General features: G+C 38.1%; 1 protein-coding gene across 2 annotated transcripts in view; it reads right to left on the reverse strand.

Moving 5' to 3' along the window:
* Positions 1–14,064, reverse strand: part of KCNQ3 (potassium voltage-gated channel subfamily Q member 3) — a 199,534-nt gene that overhangs the window by 37,604 nt on the left and 147,866 nt on the right. For both annotated transcript variants that reach the window (XM_032182574.1, XM_032182573.1), the window contains exon 2: positions 228–318. In XM_032182574.1, the coding sequence (XP_032038465.1) occupies positions 228–318 (91 nt within the window). The remainder of the gene's footprint in view (positions 1–227; positions 319–14,064) is intronic.

The following is a 14,064-nucleotide window of genomic DNA, read 5'->3' on the forward strand; positions in this document are numbered from 1 at the left end:
GTGTTTTTCCTCCTGCCTTTCTTCATTTTTACTCATTCGGTGTAAACTGTACCCTTATATATTCTCTGTACCCTTATATATTCTGTAGTATATAAGGCTACAGTCTCTGCCCCAGGACCAATGGAAGACATTTTACTGCATGCAGACCAATTTTTCATCACTGCTGAAGGAACAGATTTGCACTGAAGGACATTAGCAGGGTGATGCACTGGCCACAGACTACTTACCAACAAGAGGAGCCAGTCTCCTGAAACAGTTTCATATTCCTTGAAAGTTGTCAGGACAGCTAAGATCAAACACCCCAAAACAATCAGAAACCTGGAGTGAAAAAAAGAAGAAATCAGGGCATTGTTATTGCTCTGTATTTGCATGGGACATTTTGCCTACAAAGTCCTAGATAAAGGTCTTCAGGAGGTGACTCCTTCACCTTGCGTGAGCAGTGGGGTGAGCTCTCATGAAGATCAAAGGGAACTTGGAAGTCATGGCAAAATCATGAGAAGTTCCTAAATCAGAATAGCCCCCCCAAAACACACATGAATTAACTCTGTTGCATTCTTCACAAAGAAAATAGATAATATTGCATTCTAGGACAGGATTATATGATATGTAATACTCAGGAGGTCTATTCCAAGCTGATGTGCTGTGTGCTTCATAAAATAGCACTGCAGTTACAGAGAAATAAATCTACTTGGCACATGCTGAGACCTGAGAAACAGTAAATGCTTCAATAAAATGCAGCACTGGGACAAACCTTCCCTTGAAAATAACACTGCTTTTCTTTTTCCTTCTCTTTTTGCACTCCTTTTTATGTAGATGAAGAGATGAAAAGGCTTGAAAAAGAAACAATAGAGAGGGTAAAATTCTGCTCTCCAGTGAACCTAGTACGTGATAAATCACTGCCCTTGCGCTATTGTCTGTGAGGCCCTAGAACACAGAGATCTGTCAGAAAATTTAACTCCCACAGCTGGTAAATCCAATCTAGTCCAATCTAAAGTCACGTTGATCTGCTTTATAAAACTATTCCCAGGTTCAAGCTATTCAAAATCTTTTATACATAAAGAAGTAAGAAAAATCAAGGGAGTCTCGTAAGTGATTGCTGTGAAGTAGAGTGGGGGAAGCTCATAGTCTAGTACTTTATGTACCCAGATCATGGGCATTTGAACGTGTTCCAAAGCCCGATCCACAGGAACAGAGGGGCAGGTGGCCCTGGAAATATTTCAGAGCTTAGTGAATAAATTGGAAGGATGTCTCTGTAAAAGCTCTGGATCCTTGACTAGGAATCATCAAAGAAATGATAGGCATTAGGCATTGAAATCAGCCAAGGGGTGGAAAAACAAAAACAAAACAACAACAAACAACTTGTTAAGACTTGAACTGTATTTAGTGTGTAATCCCTGTTCTGAAATTCAGCCTGATACCTAAAGTGTCATTTCATTTCTTGCTGAATAAATCCCTGCTTTCTTTCACTGGGTGAAAAGTCCAGAGTCCATAATCTGGGGCTTGGAGGCAGAGGGAATGATGGTGGTATGGAAAGAAGGCTCAGCTCAGAGATGCACATCCTCTAACCTGTCCTGGGGATTTGTTTCCTTTGTGTATGGGGAAACGTAGGGCTAAGAGATCATATCCTGACATTTTACAGAGTTTCTGCAGCTGGAACAGAAGGGGAGAGGCAAGCTCCAGGTATCTCTCCCTGCCTTTTGGGGAGGCATTTCCTCTAAACACCATTAATTAGTGCCTTCTTGCAAGGAACGGGCAGCAGTGAAACACCTCACAGCAAACCCTGAAAGATTACATTGCTGCCACTTTCCTAGACTTGAGCCTTGTTCAGCCTCAGGTTTCCTATGCCAGGATAATCACCTGGAAATTTTCAGATCAGCCATTTTGAGCAAGGTTAGAACAGATCTAAATGGATTTGCTTGTGGTAACTGATTCTGGATTTCTTTGACAAGTTTCACCTTCTCCCACTCACCAGCCATGCTCTAGAGCAAGGCTTATGTTTTTGGTAGAAAACAGTGCAGGATGTGTATTTTGCCATTAACCTACAGCCACACTCATGCCACAACCAAGGCTTTAACCAGTTAACTTAGCAATTCCGTGATCACACTTGCTTTGTCACACCATAACTTGCTGCCCTCATCTTGAAATTAATCAAGACCCACAAGCCAGATACCCTACACCTCCCTGAGCAAAATGGTGAGAACTCAACCAAAAAAATGTGATTCCTTCAATCAGCTATAAATCAGATATGATTTGCCAAATTACAGCTATTACAGTGGCACCATCACTGATTCTCCCTTTGAAAGCTTGAGCTTGAGCTACATGATGCTTTCCATTACAGCCATTTCTTTACACCATGTGGAAATTCAGTCACCCATCAGCTCATAAGTATCACTTAAATGATTTAATGAAAGGCAAATAACACTGAAAACAGTCCAAGGAAATTACATCATCAGCTACTTAAGACATGAATTTATGGTATCATGAAACAGAACAGCACTGTAACATAAAGATGATGTGCAGATTTTTGTCCAAAAGCAAGACAGAAGATAATTCAGTAGTGAACCTGATCTAGTGGGTGGCATCACTGCCAATGGCACGGGGGTTGGAACTAGATGATCTTTAATGTCTCTTCCAACCCAAACCATTCTGTGATTCTATTAAATTAAATAATCTTCTGCCAAAAAATGCCTGCGGTTTTACCACTAGAGGGTATCGGTGCTCCATATACTAGACAGATCCTGCTCGTTCCTGTTTTACTTCCCCATGAAACAAACACATTGCAGGTGACGTTCAGGTGATCGCACCCCTGTATTTGATGTGCAAGAAAATGAATCTCGCAGTGGTGAAAAAGCTTGTTCTTGTTCACTAGAAGATAACAACAACAAACCACAAATATTGGCCTGAATGGGCCAGAGGCACTTCTTGCTTAATCACTCTGTGCAGCACAGCCCACGCTGCAGGTTCTGCTGTTCCAAGTGAGAGCCCACCTTCAAAAACAACAGATCGTGGAAGATAAAAAAGGAAAACGAGGGTGGGAGGGTGAGACTGGAGATCACAAGTCACCATGAGTGATTTCAAAGGTGAATCCCAGCAGGGGACATGGTTTAACCCCCCGTCTGTAAAAATTTTCTGAATGCAGCCCAGAAGTGTTCCCGCTGAGATGCAACTTCTGAGCAGGAACCACATTCCCCCCAAAAATCTCAGCCCACAAAGCCAAGATGCTGCTCCTTCCTGCAGTAATCTGGGGTGCAGTGATGAAAAGGCTGTGCTGGGACACGTAAATGTAATCCATCTTGGAAGCATTAGATATCTTCCTACCTCACTGCTTCCGAAGGATAAACACCCACTGCAAGTTAATCAAATCACATCTCAGCAGTCCTCATTTACCATCTGAAATGATGATCGTGTTCAGAGCACATTGTGAATTTTAATCTCCATTGATACTATGAAACCCATTGCTTCCCTGCAGCCTGTCCTGTTTCTTTCTGACATTGGTGTTTACAAAGTCCAGAACTATTCTTAAGACCTTTTTATGGAAGATGTTACATGGGCTTTTTTTTTTTTTTTTTTTTTTTTTTTTTTTTACTCATGTTGATGGCCTAGTGATCAGAAAAACTCAGACAGACTTGCTTGACCATCGCTGAGCCTATACAGTCCCATGGAAATAGGAAAATAGCTGAGTCTCTACTGTCTAATCTCATATTTTAGAGGCAACACCATGGGCCTAGTCATTGAATCTGACTGTAAAATCATAAGGGGCAAATCACAGCAAAAGAAACAGTGCTGAAATCACAGGGGATGTGCAGAGGAGAGGCTAACAGTGACCTGGGAAATCATTTGCCAGAAAGGGAATCTGAAATTTACAGTTATAATGAAACCATCCAAGAGACATATTGCACTAAGGGTTAGAAGAAATAAATGGGGTAAAAGTCAATGTTTAGCAATGAAAATTGAGTCCTATTAAACCTAAACTTTCTAATAACAGTGTTTCAGCAGGTGGCAGTCTGCACCTCTAGATTGTAATTTAGATACGCTAAATGAGGGTCTTAATTTACTTCTTCAGATTTAAAATTAACCTTGCTATCATTTTACATAATTTTTCACAGACCATTAAATTATACCTATTTGCAGGATTATTCCTAAAATCTTGATTATTTTGTTGTATGTGTAAGTTATAGACCACCAAATGGCAGTGCTCTTTTGTCACTGTCACAACTAATGTGCTATTCTAGGTAATAAATGTTCTTGCTATTGGGAATCACATTTAACACTCATATTTTCAAATCATACTATTTTGAGTTATTAAAAAGAGTATTCCAAAAACAATACGTATTTCTTCCAAGAAAGAACAAGTAATTTATGACCATGCTAGATCATTAAACTAATCCTTCTTGGATGAACATCACAGATTGTTTTGTTGATAGATTTTTATTTCTTTTAATGTTTCATATTCTTTGAATGTTTCTTCCATAACTGTTTTTATATGAAGTCAACATAATGCAGATCTGAGAACTTTTATATTTTCACCGTATATAGGTTCTTGTCATGTATCCTGTTCAGCATATCTTCCTTCAAATTTTAACAGATCACATAGTAATTTGCTTATAATTTATTCCAAAACTTAGCAGTTCTTTTGAAGCTGTCATGAGGACTAGAAACATCATAGGCAGGTCAAACAGTATTTGCATCTGCCATCATTTTAGCAATTTTTTGTCCTATGTGAAGATCCTTGCCATTACATCACAATCTGTCTGCAAGAATTTTCTTGAGTATATACTTACATGCAATATTAATTTGATTTTTTATAGCTCTTTGCTATTATACATGTTACTTAAGCTAACAGTTACATTGATGGAGTCTTGATCTTCTATAGTATCATCACCTATAGTGACATATATAATAGGACTATCTGTGGACATCAGCAATCAAATTCCTCAATCAGACTTACAACTAACAGAGAGAAACATATGCTTCTAATATACAACTCATCTTGTTTTGAAGTAGACAGTTCAAACTGGTCAGATGTACCTACAGAGACGATTTCTTCTCTAGATCTGTAAGAAAACCTTCTAGTGACTCATTCCGATGTGAGGGTGGTCAAACACTGGAAGAGGTGTCCTAGAGAGGTGGTTGATGCCCCATGCCTGTCCTCACTAATGTGCTTTAACTTTTGGTTAGCCCTGAAGAAGTCAGGCAGTTGGACTAAGATGGTCTCTGAAGGTCCTCTCCAACAGAACTATTCTATTCTATTCTATTCTATTCTATTCTATTCTATTCTATTCTATTCTATTCTATTCTATTCTATTCTATTCTATTCTATTCTGCTCTGCTCTGCTCTGCTCTGCTCTGCTCTGCTCTGCTCTGCTCCATTCTATTTTAATTCTTTCAGTACCTAATGCGGGCTTACAGAAAAGCTGGGGAGGGGCTCTTTATCAGGGAGTGTAGTGATAGGACAAGGCGTAATGACTTTAAACTAAAAGAAGGGAGATTTAGATTAGATATAAGGAAGAAATTATTTACACTAAGGGTGGTGAGGACCTGGAACATGTTGCTCAGAGAAGCTGTGAATGCCCCATCCCTGGAGGTGTTCAAGGCCAAGTTGAACAGGATTCTGGACAACCTGATCTAGTGGGTAGCAGCCCTGCCCATGGCAGGTGATCTTTAAGGTCCCTACCAACCCAAAATACTCTATGATTCTATTCTATGGAAATGGAAATATTTACTGTGTAAATTAGCTGAATGCCACACTTGATGTTCAGCACTATTTTGGATTTAATTACAAATCCTATATTTTAATAAAGTTTATATGCTTTTAGTACTGAAGGAATTAGCCTACTTGCTTTACCAATCCACTTCTTACACAATCAGATACCTCTGAAATCCCTTGTTGCAACTTTTGATATTATATTTACATGTGGTCCAGAATCCCACTTGCAAGATAATAATCCAGGCTCTGGGCAGGACAGCTTCTTGAACAAATACTACTAAGATATCCCCTTCAGTGGAACAGTGCATAGACTTGTATTTGCTTTCACATAATCAGTACCATTTATTGCAAACCCATTGGAATTTCCAGTCTCCGAAAGTTCAGTTGAATCTGAGATGGTTCTGCTTTGCTCCATTTGGTCTTTTCTTGTTTTCCCTTAAAACTTGTGAACTAGTTTCATTATGTTCTGCCACCTGGTAAATGCTAATGGATTTCTCTAAGACAGATTGCATCAGGAAAATCCAGAAGAGCTTTGCATGTTTTTTTTTTTTTTTTTTTTTTTTTTTTTTGATTCCTGATACAATATGGTCCTAAAAACAGGGTTCCTACAAGTTTTCCTAAATTTCATATTGGAACGGTCTTTTTTCCTTCAATTATTGGCTTTGGCCCATAAGGATTAAAATTGGATCTTTTCTCATACTTCTTTAATTTTCTCCTTATTTCCACCCACCGTCTTTTTCTCTGTATCCAAATTTCAGCTTTCACAGAACATCTGCAGTATCCTGCACTGATTGTTTTATGGTTGTTAATGAGAGGCTTGAGTTGGGATGTTTAACACTAAAGAAAAAAAAATCATATATTTGAGAAAAATTCTTTAGAGGGAAGGGAATGCACATCAGACTTTCACAGAGCTGGGAAAACTCACTATTTAGTTTTTCAGTTCTTGCATGTCTTCCATTTCTCTTTCACTGTATCTATCAATTTTGCTGAATACACATGCATATGCACAGCTCTGTGCAGGAACCCCTGGTCCAATGCCATCAGAGAGCAAGAACAGGGTAAAAATTACTCATTCAACAGGCTAAATTGCACTCTTGCTATACTGTAATGGCAGAAAGAAGGGAAGATTCTCCACATATATCAGGAGGAAACCCTGGGAAGCAAGAAGAAATCTGAAAAGGGTTCCTGGTCTCAGTGGCACACTACCAGTTTCAGGAGACAATAACTGGTAGCCCAGAATGACATCAGTCTACTGGTAACAGGAGGGAGGACCATTATAAGTAGAAAACTGAGTTAGGAAAACTTTATTCACACCTAAGAAGTCTTTTATGTCCCTGGGTTCTGTATTGGCAGGAATTCCTGTGAATGGGTTTCATTGCCGGTTTCCTAACTTTGGAAAGCTTTTAAAAAGCAAAATCTGGGAAAGGAAAGCTGTGCTTCACACAAAGGAATTTAAGGCACTAAAGAACAGCTTTTAAGTCAGATGGTTCCTTCTTTCCTCCAAGCCAAGAGCCTGGTTAAGGCCTCCTCTTTTTGTTGCCTTTTCTTCTTGTCCATTGTTAAAAACATTTTACTTTGATACCCTTTTAATTTACCATTGACAGCTTTCTTAAAGAGTCTAGAATGCTCATACAAAATAGTTTGGGTTAGCAACATCAGATATCATGAATACCACCATCATGAATTTTCTGTTTTAGGAGATATTTCAGAACAATGGAATGTCATATTTAGCATATAAAAGTGCAAAATATAAACCCTGAGAAATGTCTGCCTGATAGTTCTCAGCTTGGAAGGCAAGTGTCATCCACCAAAACACCATTTCCAGCTTGTCTTTGAGACAAGTCTTGAAGATGCTCTGAGGGTCCTAGCATTCATAGGTTCCAAGAAGAGGCCCAGATGTCTTAACACATGGGTGATTAGGGACAGGTTGCAGAAGCAAAGGGTAGGAAATAACAGAATTAGTTATCAAGGAGTTAGATGTGTTGTGTCCTCCTGTGGGCTGAACAAGGTTGGAAAAGACTGACTGTTGCAACTAAATATTCTGAATTGCTCTGTTAGTGGCTTTAAATGCTATTTTTATATTAAGTGAATGACATTGGACTGAACTATTGTTTGGGGCTTTTATCTGCCATGACTAGTATGCCTGTCCATGGCCTTATCTCTCTCTAGCAGCATGCTGCTAATTGAGTTGAGACACATAGACTATGAAACACGGTGGGCGATGCAACACAAAACAGCAGGAACAACAAAGAGACAAACTGCTTTACCCAGCAGCCCTAGCTACAGTAACTGCAAATCAAATGGGATTCAGAAATGGCTCTAACAGGACATTCTCCAAAGGACTTTAGCAAATTTGTGTGAAACCACTTGAAAGTAAACTTTAAGATTCATACATTGATTTCAGCTAAATTTTGTGAAATACACATGTAGGACATTTGAAAGTCAGCCTATAATTCAGCAGTCAAATGCCTGAAAACCCTGTAAAGAAGTAAAGTGAATTTAGAGTATATAATGAGTCTAAGGTAAGAGTATTAATCATCCACATCAATAGTTAAACATCCTGAGTAGGAATTTCCAGGAAGCTGTCTTTCTAAACATCACCAACACTGTTGTGTTCAGGGAGATGAAAGATCAAAAAGTCCACTTCCAAATGCAACAAAATCTCTGAGATACCTGAGAGTTAACATCTCTCACACAGGCATGCACTGGTATCAAACTCTTCCCATTTCTTTTAAAAAAGGGAAAGAAATGTATTATGCACTCCCAGTTAATTTTTAGGAAGCTCCAAATAATGCAACAATGGCGAAACATCTGAACCCATTGTCCTATCATTTGCCTTCACTGCACACACTGTTGTGATATTTTCTGCCTCCTCATTTGAAATATCTGAAAATCAAAAGACTGTAGGGGAGAAAAGAAAAAGAACAGTCAAGCAACTTACCTACCCTTTCTTCTACCTGACAAAATTCCCTTTTCTGACAGGCATGCACATAAAACATATTATGTTCTCCACCAGCAATATTGTTGGGAGTGAATTTCTATCATCAGGAATACAGCTCCATCTTGAATAGCCTCTGTGGTCCCTAAAATAAGGTTTCTAGAGTGATAACATTAATTTGACAGCTGGCCAGATCCCTTGAGTGGGATGAAAAGAGAATCTTTACTATTTACCATTTACTTCTAACCATTTTGGAGTTCTGATGACATATCATTTTTTCTATTTTGGAAAAAGCATTGCAGAAGAACATGCTTTTTAAGAAAAGCTAATACTTCAGACATAATCTAACTTTTTGGATAGGTGGGATCACCACGTGAAAAAGCAATTTCCAGTTTGGACTGTGCCATCTCAACATCCACCACACACTCAGCTCTATGTGTACACACTGGTACTTAAGACAACAATCTCAGTTTCTACATGGAGTAGAATATTCAGAAAAAATGTTTGCATGGTGGCATTTCCAATTGACTTTTTTGTATGGTCAGAGATTTGTAACTAGGTATGAAAAAGATGCATGGCCACACATGAACTGCATCCCATGAAAATGGGATAATGTATAATTAAATATATAATATATTATATGAATATTATATTTTATATAATATATTTATTTATTTATAATAGTGTTTTTTCAATGTTTCATCTTTAAACTAATGAAAGTATGTCAGTAAAGTATGTCAAAAACTTTAAAGTGATTCAGTAAGGGGATCCATAGAAGCCTTGTCATAGGGAATTTCTATATGATCTGCACCTCCACGGGAAAGAGCAAGAGTGTCTGCAGCTCCCAGTGGGTTAAAAATCTATGGTGTTAACACAGCCACTGAGGTCAACAGAAGAACAGCTGAAGCATATAGAATTAATAAGTTGTATGTGCTCCACTTTCACCTTTAGTTCCCATTCATTAGTGAATTATGAGTTGCGTTAGCATGGCAAATGAATCACATCCTCCCTGAAGGTGAACTGCAGATAAGCACTTTAGAAGTCATTGTGCCACCAAAACTCTGTTTGCACAACCAAACATTAGCATGTGGTATTTGTACCTATGTAAATTTGATGCTGTTTTAAAGTATTTCTGCTGCTTTGCATTACCATAAGCAATTAATCAGCATTCAAAATTCAGAACGATCATCTATAAGCATGTGATATTTCATTTGAAGTCTGAAGTTGAAGTCTTTGGAGAAGGTTATCAGCCTTTTCCAGATCTGCCCAATTTTACTTCTGTAGTGTTTCACCAGCATCTTTAACAATGTTGTTAAATATAATGTATGATGGCCCTTTTGCTCAACTGACTTGTTAATATCTCAGATTACATTATCCTTGTTTAACCTGACAGTTTTAAATAAAGACAATCCTATCAAACCTTCAGAAAAAAAAAAGGCAATATGGAAGGGAATATTTTTATTTGTTTTTCTTTGAAGAAAGATCTCTGTTTAGTCAAGTCATTTGAAATAGAACAGAATTCAGCATACGTAAGTATATTCAGAAAAATAAAACCCAATTTGCAGTAATGGGAAATTCTGCATGCAGAATACAATCTAGCAAAGCAGTTAAGTCTGCACTAAGCAGCTCTATTGAGACTTGCATCCTCAAAGAAGATGAATCTTCAGTTCTCTCCTAAATGGAACAGCTAGCTTGACTGAAGAAGAGTTCTCTATAACAAAGTAGTAATGGGCACAGTGAGACATAGCCTTGACAAGACTTGCCTATTCTTAATCAACATCCACGAGAATAGGACTTCCTGTTCCTAATTTGAGCTTTTCCACTTCCTTCTGTTTTGGCATCAGTGCAGAGAGGGTCTGGAATCTCAATGTTATAATGAATCTGTAAGACTAGAGAGTTAAATCCATTGTCAGGTACAGCATAACAGATCTGACCAGCAGCTAGCCAATAAAGCTCATTCAGTGAGCTGAAGTGCCCTCTGAGCTCCATCGACTGTACCAACTATTTATCTTTACTGGGATTTCAGATACTTAACTCACAAGTAGGCACACAAAAATATTTGGATGCATGAATTTAACTGCTTAATCACAAGTTGAATCTCCTCTAATTTAGGTGAACAGAAGCCGAAAGCCTGAAGCAGAAAGCAACAACTCTGATGTTATGCTCACAGTTTGCAATGCCTCTGCCAGTCCCAAATACCAGGATGACAGAGGGTGTTTGCATCAAACATACAGAGCATTTCCCTTTTGCTAAGCCTAATCAAGTGTGGCAGGGGATGAATGTCAGGTTTAGGCTTTTTAATCGGCATTCCAAATAACAGTGATGGTTGAAATAGACTTCCAAAGGGTTTAGAAAGGCAAATTTTCTCCCACCAGGACATCTCCAAGGATGGGGTGACACACTTGCCATGTGACTAGATAAACCATTAGTAAGTGAGCACTAGGCAGTAACTCTTCCTTGGATGAACTGAACAAAACAGACAATATCTCCGGTATCTCAAAGCACTGATTATATATACATGTAGATATACTGCTTGCCAGCAGTAGTAGTCATGCAAAGGCTCAGAAGACTGCTCTATACTCCAAGCAGTCTATATTTTGTTTAAGCAAGAAATAAAGATTTAGGGATACGTGGTTTTTTTTTTGTTTGTTTGTTTGTTTGTTTGAGTGTCAGAGTGCAGTTTTACCTGTTTGCTTGTATTTTGATTCGATAAAAATCAGGCCAGATGCACATGAAGTACAGTCCAGGATTTACCTCAGCTTGTTGCAGACATTGCCAGTGCAATCTTAGTGTGCTTGGCTCCCTTTAAAGTAGTAGGGAAAACTGGGGACCTTAAAAGCATGATTCACCTCCTCTATTTTAGGTATCTACTTTCGGATTAGATCAACCATGTATTAGATGTGTCTACTTGCCAATCTAGAAAAAGCCCCAGGTGACTAGGTCAGATGAATCTCACTCACAATGTCAGATAACAAGCCATTGATCAAACCCCAGATTCTATCACAATGTATGGAATGATAAAAAAGAGGTAAAAGGGAAGAAATTTTTCCATTGGGTCTCAGGGCACAAATATCTAAATACAACCTTTAACAGCAGGAAGAAAAAAGTGTTGTATTTTCTTACTCTATCTTCCCAGTGTAACCACATATAGCATGTTTGACACTCAAATGTTTGCCAGACTGAAAATTGAAAACTCATTAGATGAAATCAAAATTAATTATGAGATATTCTTAAATATACTTTTCTCCCTCCCTTATTTTTGCCCCTTTGCATGTAAACATTCTAGTGTTTTCCCATAGCTAAGACAACTATTAAAGCAATTCTTTCTAAAGAATAGAAGTTTGTTTTCTCCTATGAAGGTAATGTCAGAGAAAAGTTGAAGAACCAGGTATTGCAATCCCCACCTCACCCAGTAAAATTATGTGAGCTGGTAACAATTAGTCTACAAATTATTTGAATTCAGAGAGTGCTTTGATAAGTTTGATGATAAAGTGAATTACTCACAAGGACAATGCTTGAAAGGTTTTGGTGGTATATACTTCACATTACATTCTCAGCACCATTTCAGCCATTGTGACATTTTAAAAATAAACACAGTTACAGACAGCTTTCTTGTAAAGTTACTAGATGCATCTCAAGGATCCCACATTAAGTGTATTCTAAACAGATGTAATGCAGCTGTGGATTTTATCTAACACTAATGATTCAACATGCCTGTAATAGAAAGCATATATGTTCTGTATGCACCATTGTTGGAGTTATGGGGCAGCCTGAGAATATCTCATGCTTTAGCCTCTTGAGGGAACTTTTGCTCCCTCTTTCCTCCTGCATGGATCACTGCATTCCTTCTTTCACAGAAGGTCAAAAGGATACAAAAGCATGTGAAATCTTTCAAACCTAAGTATTTTTTGCCAAGAATTTCAAATCATTCTCCTTATATGAGGCACAGTTCCTTCTCTGTTTGTGCCACGCTGTGCGTGAACAGCCTTTCTCTAGGATCTGGACAACTAAAGTAAATAATGCAGCAATTATCTTGTACATTCAGTTACATCTTTCTACTTTGCTCCAGTGCTTAAATTCGTAATATCAGCTTTATATTTTCTGTCACTTTTTAGTATGTGGAAAATTTTATGCTGGAGGATGCTGTCATATACACATTTTTCCTTAGTTCCTGAAAGTGTCTGCTTGGCATTTCTGGAATGGCTTTTGTTCATTCGTTAGTTTACAAAGCACATGTATGTTCATTTGATCTTTATTACTGCATTAACCCTTCCATTATCCAAAAACGTACCTCAAAAGCAGAGTCTATATTACAAACAACATGTCCAGCAGTGACTTTATAAGCTGATTTGGTAGCAATTCCTATCAGTCAGTTGATGTCTCACAGACCCAAACTTCATGAGATAGATAAAAGAAGAAACAAGAAGCAACAGCTAAAAACAGATTGGATTCAGGGGTTATTAGCTGCTCTGCATTTGCTTTCACGGTACAGCAAGCTAAATAGATTGGGTTCACACAAACAATTGCTTCAGCTAATTTTCCTAATTGATATCAGTGCATTGTGTCAGACATTTTTTGCATATGTGAGTTTCCTTTATTTTCTACTTCCAGCTAGGAACAAATTGAGGATAGATATATTTTCTGGGATTTATTCATTAAAATCCATGTTACATTTTATTTCACAAGTATATAGCCTTTTCGGTAGTATATATAGTATTTTTGGCAGTGACCAATTCTTATATCTTAATGACCCTCTAGAGTCAACATGCATCAATATGGTATGTTTCCGGTGTTTCTAGTTTGCTTTTAGTTTTTACTGTTCTAGTCTGTTATCAAAAGACAATCTTCCTATGCTGAGTCTGTTTTGCCTGTGGTGGTAATTGCCGAGTGATCTCCCTGCCCTTAGCTCAACCCATGATTTTTTGCTTTCATTATATCTTCTCCCCCATCCTTCTGAAGATGTGGAGTGTGAGGGCTGTGTGCTTGTGTTGAGATACCTACTGGTGTGAAATCACCACATCCAGCTACCAGCACTCGGGAGAACTAGCATTAAGTGAAAGCATGACAAAGTTTTCCTGGGTTATCTGACTGTCTACTGTTGCTTCAGGTTAACAGTACTGCTCCCAAAGAAATTCCAGCTGGAGAACAGTCAATGAAGCCTTTAGAAAAGTTTTTCATTCCTTGTTGCCTAGTAGCAACTGAGAAAACTTGAAATATCATTCTGAACATCCAGGTTGGTGAATTAATCAGACAACAATCTGCTTCCAGTACCGTCGTATCCTGGCTGAAGCTAGTTCAGGTATTTCTACATCCCACTGAAACCTGCCTCATAGTCACATATTTATTTATTTATGTATGTTTCTTAAATGCAGTACATATACAAAGGCCACCATTAAAGTAATGACAGCTTGAACAGAAG

This window comes from Aythya fuligula, chromosome 2, assembly GCF_009819795.1.
Source record: "Aythya fuligula isolate bAytFul2 chromosome 2, bAytFul2.pri, whole genome shotgun sequence".
NCBI classification, from domain to species: domain Eukaryota; kingdom Metazoa; phylum Chordata; class Aves; order Anseriformes; family Anatidae; genus Aythya; species Aythya fuligula.